This window comes from Canis lupus, chromosome 7 (genome assembly GCF_048164855.1).
Source record: "Canis lupus baileyi chromosome 7, mCanLup2.hap1, whole genome shotgun sequence".
In the NCBI taxonomy this organism is placed as follows: Eukaryota; Metazoa; Chordata; class Mammalia; order Carnivora; family Canidae; genus Canis; species Canis lupus.
In genome coordinates this window covers 48,670,151-48,686,144 of record NC_132844.1, presented here as the reverse complement: position 1 = coordinate 48,686,144, position 15,994 = coordinate 48,670,151, and the positions used below count along the sequence as shown (strand labels likewise).

Here is a 15,994-nt window from a genome sequence, read left to right as displayed (position 1 = left end):
ATACAAAGGAAATTTCTACTTACCTCTAATAACTTATATAGGCGTTTGATTTTTGATTTTTCTGTCTCCTTTGGTGGAATTTCTGTTTCTTTAAACTGTAAATACTGATTATAAAGTGCCTAAAATGAAAGGCAAAATAAATGAAGGTCCAAACTTCAAAGACCTATTTTCATTACTGCATAATGTTACCACTTCAAATGCTACTTACTGTGTCCTATGCATTAAATGGAATTCCTTTATAAAACTGACATTCAAGGATAATACCAATTCCCAGCTAGTCAGTGACTAGGTTACAGTATGCAAGATTTGACAAGGGTGTAATTACTGATGTGAGCCATGATTCAACATGTGCCATGCAGGGATCTTGATAATAATAAACCATGGCAGTGTTTAGGTGGTTCTACTAAAAATCTCTCATCATACAAATAAACAAAAAACACATGTCCTTTAAAAGTTGCACTTTCCAAATGTTGCACTTTAGCTTTTAATTTTTGGAAAAATAATTTGATGCAATTCCTATAAAGGAAAAAAGGTTCTCTTCTGAATCATGGATCTATCCTTGAAAATGGAATTCTACTACACAGAACTCTGACTATATAGCTAAACCTTGCTTTCAACGTTCCATTGGCCAAGTTAAACAGATCTTTTAATAAACATAGATGTTATTGGTTGCTATCATTACAGAAGTTTCAACCATATAATTAAATGATCTAGTTTGTACATACTAATTTGAAAATCTCTTAAATATAACTTATTAAAAAGGACCTTCATAAAAATTATGTAGATGAAACCTATCCACATTTAATAAGTATACACTAATTATTTCATTTGAATTCATGCTGGTTTTTTTTTTAATCCCCTATAAATCCTCAGGCAGTCACATTTCTGAAGGGTTCCATTCGATGTTTGGCTGGCTAATGAAATACTGGCACTCCCCATGTTTTCTCCTGTGTATTATGTTCTATCCTAGGCATCAGCAAGTAATCTGTGTAGTCCTCAAACTTCTTTCAAAACTTTAAGAATAAGCATTAATCAGAAGTCAGTACAAATTTACCCAAGTGTTTGGACAATAAGAATCCATTTGGAAATAAGTTGAACTTGAAGCCTGAAAATTGCTTTGAACTCAAAATGCAATGCTTCAGAATGTCCATTACAAAATAAGCTCATAATGCCATTATGTGCTAAACACCATGCCTGACAGATGTGGTGAAAGAAGGGGAAAATCTTTCTGGCCCTGGAAAGGTTTGCATCCACATAGGGAGACATCACACAAACAACTTTAGAACACTTAAAAAGCATCAAATCAACACATGCAAAGGAACTTTGTGCCAAGGACAAGCTCCCCATGGCAATGTGAATAAAAACTGTTTCACAGATGTTCTGTACAGATACATGAACACAATTAATGACTTTAACAGGATCCACCCTGGGTTATTACAGTTTTTGCAATTCCAGTTTGATCAAAAACATAAAGCCTAGAATTCAAGGAATTAGACTTTGTTCTTAATATTCACATTATCAGTTTCTTGAAATGAAGCAGATTACTTTGTTATTGCAAATCCAAATATACAAAATCAGATGTTATTCTTCAATAAGTATACATATCTATAATTCTTTGATATTTCCATAATGTCTTTGCCTCAAAGAGTTGGACCTGTTTTTAGGTAGTAGCAAATGTTTTACTAAATGAATTAATTTATACTGGAAGTCAGGTATGCATTTTTGATTCCAAGGTGAGATAGAGTATGTACCTCTTGCTATACAAAAAGAAGCTTCTGAAGCCGTTTTAACAGGGTTCAACCACAGGCACATTCCCAACCACTGTTAAACTTGTCCCAGCTTCCCAGGGACCCTGCTGCATCAGCCATCTATCTGGTGGGTTCCAAGCATTCCCCAGGCACCAAAAATAATTTGGCAATGTCAGTTCCAGGGTCTCTCAAACTACATCTTATTATTCTCAACAATTCAAAGCTAAGACACTATAAATCTCATTAAGATGTTGTTACTGTTACATTTTCATAATTAACATTTACCTCCATTTTCTCTGAATAATAGGAGATGAACAATTTTAAAATTGCCTATTTATTAGTGGCTTGCCAAGGGTAATTTTTCTTGAACTTCTAGAATTATTGAATTATTATAACATGATTTAGAAGCATAATAATTAGGGCACCTGAGTGGCTCAGGTGATTAGGCATCCAACTCTTGATTTTGAATCAGGTCATGGTCTCAGCATCGTGGGATTGAGTCTGCTTAAGGTTCTCTCCCTCCCTCTGCCTTCTCTCCCACTCATATGCTCTCTTAAATAAAGTAAAAAAATTTTTTAATTTTTTTAAGTTTAATAATCCAAAAGATAAAAATTTTAAATGTTTAATAATCAACTCAATCCTTTGTAACTTCTACAGTGACACAAACCTTTAGTTCCACAGGATTATTAGGAAATGTTCTCTCAGACATTGTGGTCACATGGTGTCTAATCCACTGAATGAGGTAGTTCACCATATTCTGGTATTCAATCCATTTGACTTCAACATCCTGAAACAAGAAAATGACAGAAAAGATCTACATCTGCAGATAACAACATTCATATCTAACACAACTTAGTCAGAGGTCATTCTGTGAATTTACAGGTCTTTAAGCTGTAGACTAAAGCCTATAGTGAGAACCAGTACAATTATCTTCTCACTTTTTACCCAGTCCCACATAAATAGCTTTAAAAACATGCTAGCAACATTTGACAACAAAGTAGCCCAATGAGTGCTACTTCTGATCCAGAGATAGTGGCTGGCTGGGGTACTATGTTAAGAAGGCTTCTGAGGCTGCATCCAAATGCAGCAAGAAAAAACACTATGGTCATTTTGGGATCTTTTTCAGGCACCCAAGAAGAGGGACTAATAGTGTGTACAAGCCAGGATAGCTGGCATTGTCCTCCAACCTTTCTAGATCTAAATCAACTGTCTATCTGAAACTCAAAGATCTACATAAAATGTAGGATAGTATGTAGGAATGAAAACTATAGGAAATGTATATGATAGGATTACTCATTAAGCAGACTTCAAAAATGGAGGAAACTGGAAGGCTGTCACCTGCTATGTTCAATTAAGTATCTGATGAGTGCTTATTATGTTCAAAGCATTGTGTTAAAATGTTGCAATAAGAATTTAATACTTTAAGACAATACCTTTTATCAAAGAGTTTACTGTCTAGATGGAGAGGAAAGAGAGTCACAATATAAACAGTTAAGCAAAATGAAAAGCAGTATTTAATTAGGTGTTGAAATACCTGAGACAGGTAGTAATACTAACGGTTGAGGTAATAATCAGGTAAGCACAAATATGCCTCAAAAGGTCACCAAAGGGTTCTGGGAAAGGTAGTCCCTGAGCAGTTCTGCAACAATCAGTAAGTGATTCTTTGGTGGAGTCAGGGGAGAGAGAAAAGATAGGGAGTCCCAAGTGAGTCAGGCCTCTGAACTAGAAATGCCCTAGCTACCAGCAAACAGTCTGTAAAAAAAAGTAAATAAGCAAAATTAATATATGCAGAACTCTGAATGTCAGAATATCTAGACTGGATTTCACCTTACAAACCATACAAGTAATCACTGAAAGTTTTCAATCTAAAGACATCAGGTTTTAGGAAGATTGGTTTGGTGACAAGTACAGTATTGATGGGAAGAAAAATACAATGGAGATGGAAAAGTATGAAAAAGCTTTCATCCTAGTTTTACTGTGAAGGGGTAAGAGTCAGGAACAGGGTGAAGGCAGTGAGAAGGTAAGGCAAGGAATGGTCACAAGAAACATTCTCAAGCAATGCTCGATACTGCATTGTTGGTAGACATCACAGCTGGGGATGAACATGAGAGCAAGTTACTCAAGGATCAGGAGAGGATAAATCTCTGAGAGAAAGAACAAGACAAAGAGAATGGAAATAAATCTAGAAACAAGAGTGCACAGAGATGAAAAAGAGACCAGAAAAGAGAGTTCATCAAGATGTGCTCCGAAATCTTCAAAATAAAATAGAATAAAAAAAAAAAAAAAAAGAAAAGAAAAGAAAAAGAAAAGGAATCTGCAAGGAGAAGGAGAGAAGCCCAGTTGTTAGTTTGGCAAAATCAAATGCCCTTCCTCTAAATATCACCTTTAAATCGGAAAAAAAAAAAGTCCCTAGCCAACTGATTTCATGAGATTAGGAGAGTTAATAACTTTGAAAGTGATTTCAGAAGTGAGATATTCTACATATACAGAAGGATATCAAACATAGTAAATGTAACAGCAGTGGGTTAAAAATGAATCACCCCAAAATTCAGTGGTTTAGAGCTTTTATTTACAAAATGATATGTAACTCTAAATAGGCTACTTTATTTATGACACAGAACAAATTTTTTTGAGTTATACTTTAATTTTAATGGTGGAATAATATCATGAAAATGCAAATAGGGCTGATTTATTAAATAGCATCGTAACTCAAGTTCTTTAAAGAATATTTCATAAATACTGTAAAAAGCTTTATCAAAGAATTCAGTCAACTGGTTATTACTGAGTCAGAAGCTTCTAGTATGGAAAAATCAATACTCACATTTGCACCAATACCTTCGCCACCTTCAGGGACTTTGGGAAATGCATCATAGAGAGATGACACATAAGTTATTACTGATTTTTCATCAGGTGAGGAGACATCAACATCTATAAGCAGCAATATAAATTATTTCAAAATGTTGATAAATTACTTTCAATCGAACTTTCATGCTGGTCTACATCTAGTCAGAACAACTTACCTTCCGGATCCAGAAGTCTTATGACACCAATTTTTTCTGCTACATAAAAAGCGTGCTCTAAATTTGCAAGGTTGCTTTGAACAGCAACAGTATTCATGTCTATCAGGTCCGGCCTAGGAATAAAATTTGCTGCAATTAATTAAATTTTCTCATATGCCAATTCAACATTACACTTAACGTTGACCTATTTATGTTAACATTTCTGCAAAAACCAATACTAAGCCTATGCTGAAATACAGAGATTTTCATCGAATATTAAACATTACTTAATTCTCTCACAAATCTGTGGGTGCCAAAACCAAGTGCAGTGAGGAAATCATAAAAATTTGAATGTATATAATTTTCAACAAAGTCTACAAATTCCTCATAATCAGAATATACATGAGTATCTGTCCCATTCAACCTATTTAAGCTCTACTATTCCAACAGCATCCTTCCAGTCCAACTAGCATCCTCTTAATGTTTCTTCCCAAACACTAAGGTTTATGCTTGGTTCAACGCTGCATCCATGGCATCTACCACCCAATGGACAGAATGCCATTTCCTGTCATTGTTGTCTTCTCACTATTCACTTATCTTTGCAAGCAGAGATCAAGCCCCAACTCCTTTGTGGAGCCCTCACTAATCTTCCCAACCCTGTTTTTTCTCTCTGTTCCATGAATTCCTTATACTTTGAGCCTGTGCTGGTCAATCCGACATTTAGAATAATCACATACTTCCCTGCCCTATCAATTCACTTTTTAATGTGCATGTACATCCTGCTTCTCACAACTGGCCAACTCTAAGTCAGAAAGAACCATGTATTAATAAACTTTTGTATTTTCTCCTTCTGCAGAGACAGAGTGGCATAGAATTAGTGGACACTCAATACATACCTATAGGTAAGTTGGTAAGCAGGCTGGTTAATCAGTAATTTGAATCATAAATGAAAGACTAAATAAGCACTAGTTTATATCTTCACAAGCATGCATATGAGCATGCCTATGTACAGACATACATGCACACACAGATGTGTTTGCTTTAAAGCTAGCTTTGATATTTTAAAGCTAGTTCTGTCTATATACAAGACAGGAAAAGATGTCCTGAATACTCTTTGTAGAGAAAGTGGCAAAATAGGTTCATTGAAGACTTAACACAAGGCCAAAAGCCAGACAGGAAATGTTCATCATAGAAACAAAGCATTAAAAGAATGCAAAAACAAACGTGGAAACTGTAAAACTCAAAAAGTGTGGGCCCCGCCTCCAAAATGACTGAGTAAGCACCTGCTCATCAAGTTCTAAGGAAGGCTCTCAACAAAGTCCAGAGACATTCTGGTTTGCTCAAAATAATCATTTGGGAACTGCACAAAGAGTGGGAGGGCTCAGAGGTTGTGGGGGAGGGCTGAAATGCAAATTATTTTGAATACTACTTGGAAAGCTGTTCACATGAAAAACTCTAGAAATGCATTATTTCCCAGGAAATTATTAGAAAATTCATTAATGTTTTTCATATGCACCAATATCACCACTTAAAAGTGTTCATAAATTTATGATAGGACCAATAAATCTACTGACAATAGAGGTAAATGGCATACCTCTAAAAACAACATTTTTTATTCACATAGAAGCATTCTGAAGGATATGCCACTTCAAGATTACTAAACAGGTGAATATAAGTCTAGACAAAAACAAATATCTGAAGTTCAAAAAACTGTTTTGCATCCATAAAGTTCACACATTTTAAAGAAATAAAAACCAGCCTTTCAGAGTTTACCAAACCTCCTGACGAGAAAGGGCGTGTTGTTATCCAAACCCTGCCATTAGCAAGAAAGTAAACACTGAGTAATCCCAGAGGGAATGAATAAAGTCATTGAAGAGTCAAGTTTTTGACTAAGAGAATAAAACATAAAACTTCCTTCAAAATGACATAGTCATTTCAGCACAAAGGCAGCTGTATAATACATAGAGTTTGGATAAGTCACTTCTTTTATCATGACATTTAACACTTTAATGAATAAAACTCAAAGTGATGTTCCTCTGTGAAAAGACTGCAGTAGACAAAATTCAGCAAAAAGTAAAAAAGAAAAAATCTGCAAAACCACTATGAAAAACTAGCAGTCTGAAAGTTTTCAAAATTCCATCCCTCCTTGAGCTCATCTCCTAGGCATTCAGTCATTTTTTGTCTTGCAATCCGCCCTTCCTCTCTGTGTCTGGAGCTTCCAAGAGAGGCTTGTGCTGTGACCTGTCCACTTTCCTTCTTCCTTACAGTCTCCCTGGGGTCATATAACCTTTAAAAACTTCAGCTTTTTTTTTTTTTTTTTTTTTTTTTACCTACAGAAGGTTTGTATTTTCATTTGAAAGGTTTTATTTGTTTAAGAACTTTTCATGGAATTTTAACAGGAAATTTCATTCCCATTTTAGGTCTGACTAACCAAAGACTACTATACTGCAAACATGTACAAGGCAGCAGCCAGGTTCTTGTAATGCATTAATCATTCTAATTTCCCTATTTTCTGCAATAGAAAACCTTTCATAACTATATATCATTAACACTGCCACTGAAAATAATATATATTAGTCTTTTATGGGAAAAGGGCCATCCTAACTCTTAACTTGTGTTAGTATTCTTTGATCATATAATCTTTTCTGAATTACTCAATCTTTATAAATAACAATTTTTTAAAACATGTATCTGTATCCTTTTTTCCATAAATGATTAAAAATAGCTGACAAAGAAAAACACAAGAAGATAACATAAATTCTATACTGGAAGTATAAAACTAGGATAAGGCCATAAGATGAAACTAAAAGTAAGGCCAAAAGGTGAAAACTACTTAAATGCATGCTTACCACCCTTAATTTATTTCAAAAATATAAGACCAAAAGGTATTAAAGTGGCCATTGTCATAATACTAAATAATTTTGGATAAGAGTAATGTTTCTCTTTCACAAAACACCCGCATTAAGCGTACTCTTTCTAGACAAAAAAAATATACAAAAGACCAAACACACATACACACAAAACCACATACATATACACAACACATGTATATGGCCATTTATGTATATATAAGTACATATGTGGATATATTCCTTATTTATTAATTATATTTATTAATTTATTTACTAATATATTTTATATACATTACCATCCACACTAACAGCCAAACTAACAGAACGTGAAAACTGTAAGTTTTTTGGGGGCACAGACACCTCAAAGTAACATTCCAGTCCCCAAATACTTTATTAATATATTAGCTCGCATGAGAATTAGATTGGATTCTGAGAGAAAATTTAACTTACACGTTATAAATGGCTGAAGATTAGCACAAGAAACTATCTAAGGCTTCCACATGACATCATGCCAAACACTGAAATGTTCAACTACAAAGAACATGAAACAAAGTCAAAAGGCCTGGAAAGAAAGTACTCAGAAATGGCCATTGGAACATACTTGAGGGAACACCGATAAAAGTTTGCTAAGAGAAGAAGAGTGCATTAGTGAAGATACAAGATTAATAAATTCTGAACCAAAAATGTGATCATGGCTGAAAGGACAGATCTAATATCAATAGTTAAAATCCAAATCAGGATGTTTCTTCAAAGTATGTAAAATTTACTTAAATTCATAGAGTTTATTTGGTTGTGTTGGCTTTCAATGAACACTAAATAATTATTAATTGTGTGGATACAAACCTAAGTTTGGGCTACCCAGGATCTGAACCCTCTTTCTATGTTTGGGAAATCTTCCCTTTTAGGAATCATGACAGAGAGAAGAGCAGAGTCCCTTTCTCAAAACAAAGCAAAACAAATCACATCAGGTTTTTCTTTTTGTCTATTTCCTTTGCTCAAGAAATGTGCACTGTATACTTCACCACCATATATGGCACTAGCTGATCAACTCATACTCTCTATTTCCAAATGCTGTCTACTATCTCTGTGTATTTGCCACAATTTGTTATAACTATGTACTTGTCTGCCTCTCACAGTGGACAGTGGGCTGCCTGAAGGCAGAGCCTGTGCTTTATCTGTCTTTGTCTTTACAGCTTTATTTTTTTTTTTTTGTTTTTTTTTTTGTTTTTTTTTTTTCTTTACAGCTTTAATAGCTAGAATAATAGCACATGAATGTTTAAGAAGTTAATAAGTAACAAAGAAATGAAGGAGCTCTAAGGACTGCTCTAAGGACTGGAAGGCACCATTTGGTACCATCGATTCAAATTCCCGGACACCTTTTCCATCCCAGGTTTATTCCTTTTCTTTCCTTTTCTTTTCATTAATTTCTACAGCCAAAGCTACAATCTATAGCTTCCAATCAGGATTCCAAATCCTTATGAAAACCCACACAGAATAAGACACGGTGTCACAGCTTCTCCATGAACTACATATATACACATCCTTCTGAGGTTTCCTAAAGGCTTTTCTCTGCTGAAAACCAATCTGGAAAACAGGCGTGCAAAGAAAACAACCGCAAGGGATAGATTTTAGTTTCCCAAAAAAGCATACATCACTGCTTCTGGGTATGAGTCCTCCCTTCCTATGCTATCATGTGCTCTTAACTGCAGCTACTGATAAAGCTGCCGGTTGGAAGGTCTTACAAAATAACTAAAAACAACTAAACAGCAGGAATTAATATATAGTGATAACTATATCACTGGCAGGCCACGCAGTGCAGGTTTCAAAGGCATTATCTCACTCAGGGTCCTCAAGAACCCTACGCAGTAGGCTATGTTATCACCCTGAATTACAGATGAAAAAACCTAAGGAGATGACACAACTTGACCAAGAACATCATCTGACAAGGGGCAGCACGATCTGAACCCAGGGGAGTCTCAATACAAAGCCTGAGCTATTTGTTGCACGATGCTGACATTAGAAACTGAAAACACCCAATATGAAGCTGAAAAATCAAGATAAAGAAAAACACAGAATAATTTATGCTTCTGATGATGGTAATACAAGAAACACAAGGGAGTGTGTGTATGCGCGTGTGTGTGTGTTCATGTGTATAACAGCAAACTCAGGAAGATAAATTGTATGAAGATGTAGTTCCAGACTGTCACCAAAACAGTACTCCTCAATATATACAAAACCAATGTTCTCCACACTTGGAATGGCTTTAGGGCCTTAGTGCACTCTGAAAGAATATAGAGAAAGGCCTGGTCATCCATATCTTAACAAGGTGTTCCCCTCTCCCAGGTGATTCTTATTAGGCAGGTCTGGGAACTAAATCATCTAAAAATTCTTCTTGTCTCTAATAGAACTTTCATTTTCTTTGAAAATTATCCATATTCTGCACTGGCAAAAAAAAAAAAAAAGAAAAGAAATAAAGAAAACCACACACCATACTATCAGATAATTATGTAAGAAGACAAACACAAAGCAGACACAAACACAAACATGCCTACTGCCTTAGACTCTCCATAAATAGCAAACCTTTTCCCTCTTTTCCAGTACTGATTTTTATTGCTTAAACCTAGAGAAAAAGAAAAAAATTAGGATTGGAGGGTTTGAGACAAATCTCTTATTGGCCTAACTCTGGAATACACCATAAAATGATGAAGTCTGGAAAAGACAGCATTTGGGGACAGATTTTTTAATCAAAATCAAAACCAGTTTATGTAAACTTTGTGATTTGAGATATCTATCATTTGAAAGGATACTGAGCAACAAATTTCTTTCTCAATTAAGAAAAAAAATAGAAAGTAGAATGGTGGTTGCCAGCAGTTGGGGTAAGGGGTAAGAGTTCTGGAGATGGACAGTGGTGGTGGTGGTTTAACAATGTATTAACATACCAAATGGTAAATGTTATGTTATAAATTATTTTACCACAGTTTTTAAAACTTTAAAAAAGTTTTATAAGACAGTGTTTACATAATTGACAGAAAAGGCTTTATTGAGGTGGAAATAAGTGACAGGGTTGTGATTCAGGTGTCTGGTGATTTAGACCTAACTTGCTCTCTGTGAACACATATACAGAAACCTGTGCCTCAGTTCCCTTCTACAAAAAATGAAAATCAAGAATTAGAGAAAATCAGGAACTACAAGAATCATCTAGAATTCCAGCTATCCTTAGAGTGTTTTGAGATGTGTGCGGGAATGGAAGGAAGACATTTTGGGCTGCTATAGCCATAACGTCTTAAGAACCCAACTGATTTGCCCAAGGTCTCAAGTGAGGATTTATGTGAAAATACTTGTGAAATTAAGTATTAAGAGCAATATACGTAGGTTATTAAAAAGCATTCACTGGCATGTGAATCACAATGTAATGAAAAAGTTAGAGATGGCCTAACTTGGTGGTTTTGTATGCTAATTATAAGAAGCACCTACTATGCACTGGGCAGTGAGGCATTAAGAATATATGCACTGTGTATATGGAAAGCTCAGAGTTCTAAAGGGAGTTCAGAAGTAAACCGGGAGAATACCTGGTTGGTGAAGGGCGCCCAGGCAGAGGGAAAAGCCTGCATGTGCTCATGCTTAGAGGGCATGAGAAAAAAGGAGACCACTGCCTGGGAGGAGAGCCAACAGGAGGGGGATACATGGCAAGAGATGGCTGGATGGATGCAGGGGCCAAGATGATACAGACTCTCATGAACTTCTTAAAGGATTCTGAATGTTTTTCTAAGAACTATGGAAAACCAGTAAAATGCATTAAGGAGGATTACAGGAGACTAAATGATCAGATCTGAGGTTAGATGCAAGAAATCTCAAGTGGTAAAAGTATTCTCACAGAATCCAGGCAGGGAACCAGAATGACTTGCAAAAGAATGTGGCATGGTGCAGAGAAGTAGACTGTCACCAGGCGATATCTACAAGGTCAAATCCACAGAAGTCAGGGGCATGGGCATGGATGAGAGTCAACATAGAGAAAAAATAAAGTCAACAAACAGCCCTAAAAAACTCCAACCTGTATTGGCCTTGTGACTAAGTCTGCAAATGGAGCAGTAATAGCTCATAAAACAGGAGGGATATCAGGCCACTGTAGTGCCATAAAAGCTGAAGAAAAAAAGAATAGTATTTCAAGAAGAAAAGAATGGACAGTAGGGCCAAACACTGAGAAGAGAAATGCAGCCTGAAAAATATCCACTGGATTTAGCCACATGGAAGTCATTCATGACCTCAGAAGAATTCTGGTGGATTACAAGGCCAAAGGCCACATTACAATGGGGGTGAGGAATAAATATGGAGTGAAGTATGAAAGTAGAGGGTACAGACAACTCTTTCCAGAAGTCTGGCCTATAAGGAAAGGAATGATGTAAGACAGTAGATGGAAAAAAGCACAGAGTTAAGAGAGAAGTTTTGTTTGCTGTTTTATTAGCAGAGGCTTTGGCATGCTTGAAATCTAAAGGGAAAGATCCGTGGAGAGAGAAAAGTTTAATGTAATAAGAAAGAAGGTATCTGAGGCAATGGCAGAGATGGGATCCAGAGCACAGGAAGTGGGGTACAGGCCTCAGGTGGAGAGAGGATTCCTCTATGAAATAGGAGCAAAGATGGGCTCAGGTGGATGCAAACTAAGGCAGCTTTGTGTCTTAGGTAGCAAAAAGAAAAGACATTTCACTTGCTAGCTTTTTAATACTGTCTGAGAGCAGGAGTACAGATCATCAGTTGACAGTGAGGGAAGAAAAGGCAGTGTGAGGGAAAAAAGGGGTGAATTAACACAGGCAGAAAAAGACTACTGGTTGAAACCATTTGAATCTGGTAGTCATGAAGTCATAGTGAAACCAGTCTGCTCTGAAGTAGGACCTTTTCTGGTGTGCTTCCCTACTTGAGTACATGCATAGACAAAGCAGACATCTGGCACATACAGGGTCAGGCTTTGCTGGAAAACTGGTACATAGTAGCACACAAGGAACTGAAAGGGATTCTGTGGAAATTAAAAAAACAAACACTCCATTTACTTGGAAATCAGTCTTAGAACAACCTCTGTATTGGCCTTGTGCACTGTGCACTAATCACACATAGATGCAGAAAGCCACATGTGTTACTCAATACTTGTTCTTCGATAGATCACACAATAACAATATGCATTAAATATGCCTCATTTATCCTATGACCGTAGAGCAGTTACCATAACAAATTCCTGTAGACGACTGTTTGGATTCAATCATGTTCAGGCTTAGCACAGTCTTACAGTTCTTACTGGTGCAAAAAGCATCTCACCTTGGCCCCCCTCCCCTCGGCAGGAAAAAAAACTCCAAATCTGTAATATGGTTTTCACTTCTCCCCAGCAAATAAATGTGAACATACAAGAGATCCACCCACAGCTTTGTAAGTGGGTGTAGATATTCCTTTATGCTCATATTTGGGCACATATTGTTGAAAGAAACAAAGGCATGGAAGTAATTTATCCTTTTCTCAAAACCAGATACCTCAATTTATTTCAAGTTTTCTTCCTATTTTTTCTACAAAATGACTCTCTAACAGCAAGACAGAAAGCAAAGAATGAAAAACATTATGATTTACAGAGAGCTTTGTTAGTACTTGAAGACTGGAATCTAACGTTGGAAATTAAAAGATACCTAATGAATTACAAGTCTCAATTCATAAAGAACAATTAACTCCATAACAGCCTCATACACTTTAACAAATACAGAGAATAGTATTGACATGGATAGAGAAGTAATTCTTTCAATACCTATATTTTAGTGAACTTAAGTAAACTTTAGTCACCAGAGGATAAATACCCACCCCCCAAAGGGAGATAAATCAACTGATTTTTTTCCCCTCGGGCAAAAAAAATAGAATATTAAACCACTTCATATCACAAAATAACAAAGAATATGAATATGAATCTGAAAATGAGTCCCAAAAAACGTGGTATTACAACAAAACAAATGGACCTTTCTAAGAAAAATAAATGGACAGAACACTGTCATCTGCTCCCACAACATAAGGGAAACCTTAGTGTTAGAGAAGGATATGAGAATGCTGAAGGGAGTCAGGAAGCATATATCAAATTTCCAAGCAAGGGGAGTCTTCCATCAAAGTTGTTTCTCTTGTGCTTTACAGCCACGTGCCCTATAATGAGTGGGTCAGCAGCAGTACATAAGTAGGGAAGGAATGTGACATTTATTACATACTTCCTAAATCTATGGCATTGTGATAGGCATTCTCTCATATGTTATCTCCAGAAAGCTCCCACTGCTGGCATTCTAACTTCTTAACTAAACTCATCACTCTGAAATTTGCCAAGTTACTTGATCATATTCCCCCTAAACTCTTAACACATACATGTTTAAATGAATAGCTTGCACACATAACAGAGGGAAACATAAGCCTGTAAGTTCAGCTCTGGCACATAGCTTAAAAGCTAAAAAACAAAAACACAAAAAACCTGTATGAATAAAATGATAAATGTTAAAAAAGATAGAAAAAAATGAATGGAGTTTAGATCTGCTAGAATGCAATTAACAAGTCAAGGAAGGGAATGTTTCTTAAAGGCATCATGGAAGGGAAACAGCCCAGAAGGAGTATTTCAATGCAATTCTTCTAGCAGACAATTCAGATATAGGTCTAAAATTTTAAATGTATTACCCTTTGACCTAGAAATCCTACTTCTAGGACCTTATCAAACCAACACATTCCCACATCTGCTCAAAGATACATATAGAGTCCAACACTTTTTAATAGCAAAAACCACAATGTCCATCAACACGATGCTATTAAATAACGTTACATCCATACATTAATTAGAACACTGTGCAGCATTTTAAAATAATAAGGTAAACCTATTTCTGCTGATATGGAAAGACATCCAAAATAAGGAGAAATAAAAATATGAAATAACCTATATGCCTTTCTCTCAACTGTGTTTTAGAATAGATTATAATAATGTTCAAGATTCAGTGCTTATGTAAATTATACCTCAACAAAGCTGACCCTTCCCCCCTCCTCAAAAAAAGTGTTTGTACATGCACAGAAAATTTCTGGAAGAAATGAACAGTTGTCTCTAGGAAATGGGACTGGGAATTTGAGGAAAGAAATCACATTTCAATGTATACTTTTTTATTCTATTTGAATGTTGTATTATGTTAATGTATTACATTTTCTTTCTTTCTTTCTTTCTTTTTTTAATCCCATATACAACAAAAGTAGGGCTGTGGCAAGGAATACCTACCGCAGAAACTGCTATAAAATGTACCAGCTTTTCACGGTGAGCTCTGAGAATTCAACTGTTTTGAGTTTATTTGATTAGGTAAATAAGCAATTTGATTTTGAGTCACAAACTGAAGTACTTGTGACTTCTCAAAAAATTAATAAGCTTCAGGGCTCTGTGTTTAAGCCTAGCCTATGGCCACACACAAAGTAGAGCCCATACTTGTGTGTACGCACACACACATACACACCCTCATACCTCTGGGTTCTGCAGCCTAAGGGCAGGCCTGGTTCTGAAGGAAAGAAAAAATCACCTCATCAACACTAATGCAACTTCCTTTGGGAACATTTCAAGCCCTAAAGGGCCTCCTCCCAGTGTTAAACCAGTCCAATCCAGTTTAGCTTGTAAGGTGTGACAGAATCCAAGCCTGTGGCTGAATCACAGGCCCCCAGGTCAGACTATTAAACAAGACTCGGACTATAGCCTTATAGCCTAATCTTCCCAATTACAGCATCTTTAAACATTTAATATAATGAAATAGGAGGTGCCATTAAACTCTAATTCAAAATGCAAACAACGAACAAATTAATTGCTTTCCAACTACACTCAGACACGTGAACAACTCCTGGCTGCCTAATTAGAAAATATTTAAATGGCATGCTCCTGAATACCATTTATTTCAAAAAAGTGGAGTCTTACCTGAGTAATATATAAATGACATGCTTGTGAAAAGAAGTCCAGGGGCTCACAGGTAAATTTAAATGAATGAACGGCGGCATAAATTAAAAATAAGACTAGAACTAACAGATACTGGTAAGCAGAAATAATCTCTTTGCAAAACATCCCCCCCCGCCCCCGCCCAACACACACACGTTAGTCTTGACATCCTTAGCATCTTTCTATCCCACCACCTTAGCTTTGCCCAGCTCTAAGGCACATTCTGCACTGTTCTTCTGGCCTGTGGGCACACATTCGTGTTTAAGCCTGCTCAGGTATACATGTTTTCACAGTGAGTGCTGCTGTTCTGGAACTTGGCTTTCATCAATGTTCTAGGGCAGCTATCTACGTGTAGTGACTGATAAATTAAGACAAGTCAGGGGTTGAATTTCCAGCTAGAAGTCAGAGCTTTCTTTCTTTCAAAAAGAAAAAAAAAAT

General features: G+C 36.2%; 1 protein-coding gene across 30 annotated transcripts in view; it reads right to left on the bottom strand.

Annotated features, from left to right (window-relative positions):
- The window catches only part of DST (dystonin), a 480,723-nt gene that overhangs the window by 169,657 nt on the left and 295,072 nt on the right, over window positions 1–15,994 (bottom strand). For all 30 annotated transcript variants that reach the window (XM_072832497.1, XM_072832507.1, XM_072832502.1 and 27 more), the window contains 4 exons: window positions 4,769–4,881; window positions 4,570–4,676; window positions 2,416–2,535; window positions 24–119 (listed from right to left, as the gene is read on the bottom strand). In XM_072832497.1, coding sequence (XP_072688598.1) covers window positions 24–119; window positions 2,416–2,535; window positions 4,570–4,676; window positions 4,769–4,881 — 436 coding nt within the window. The remainder of the gene's footprint in view (window positions 1–23; window positions 120–2,415; window positions 2,536–4,569; window positions 4,677–4,768; window positions 4,882–15,994) is intronic.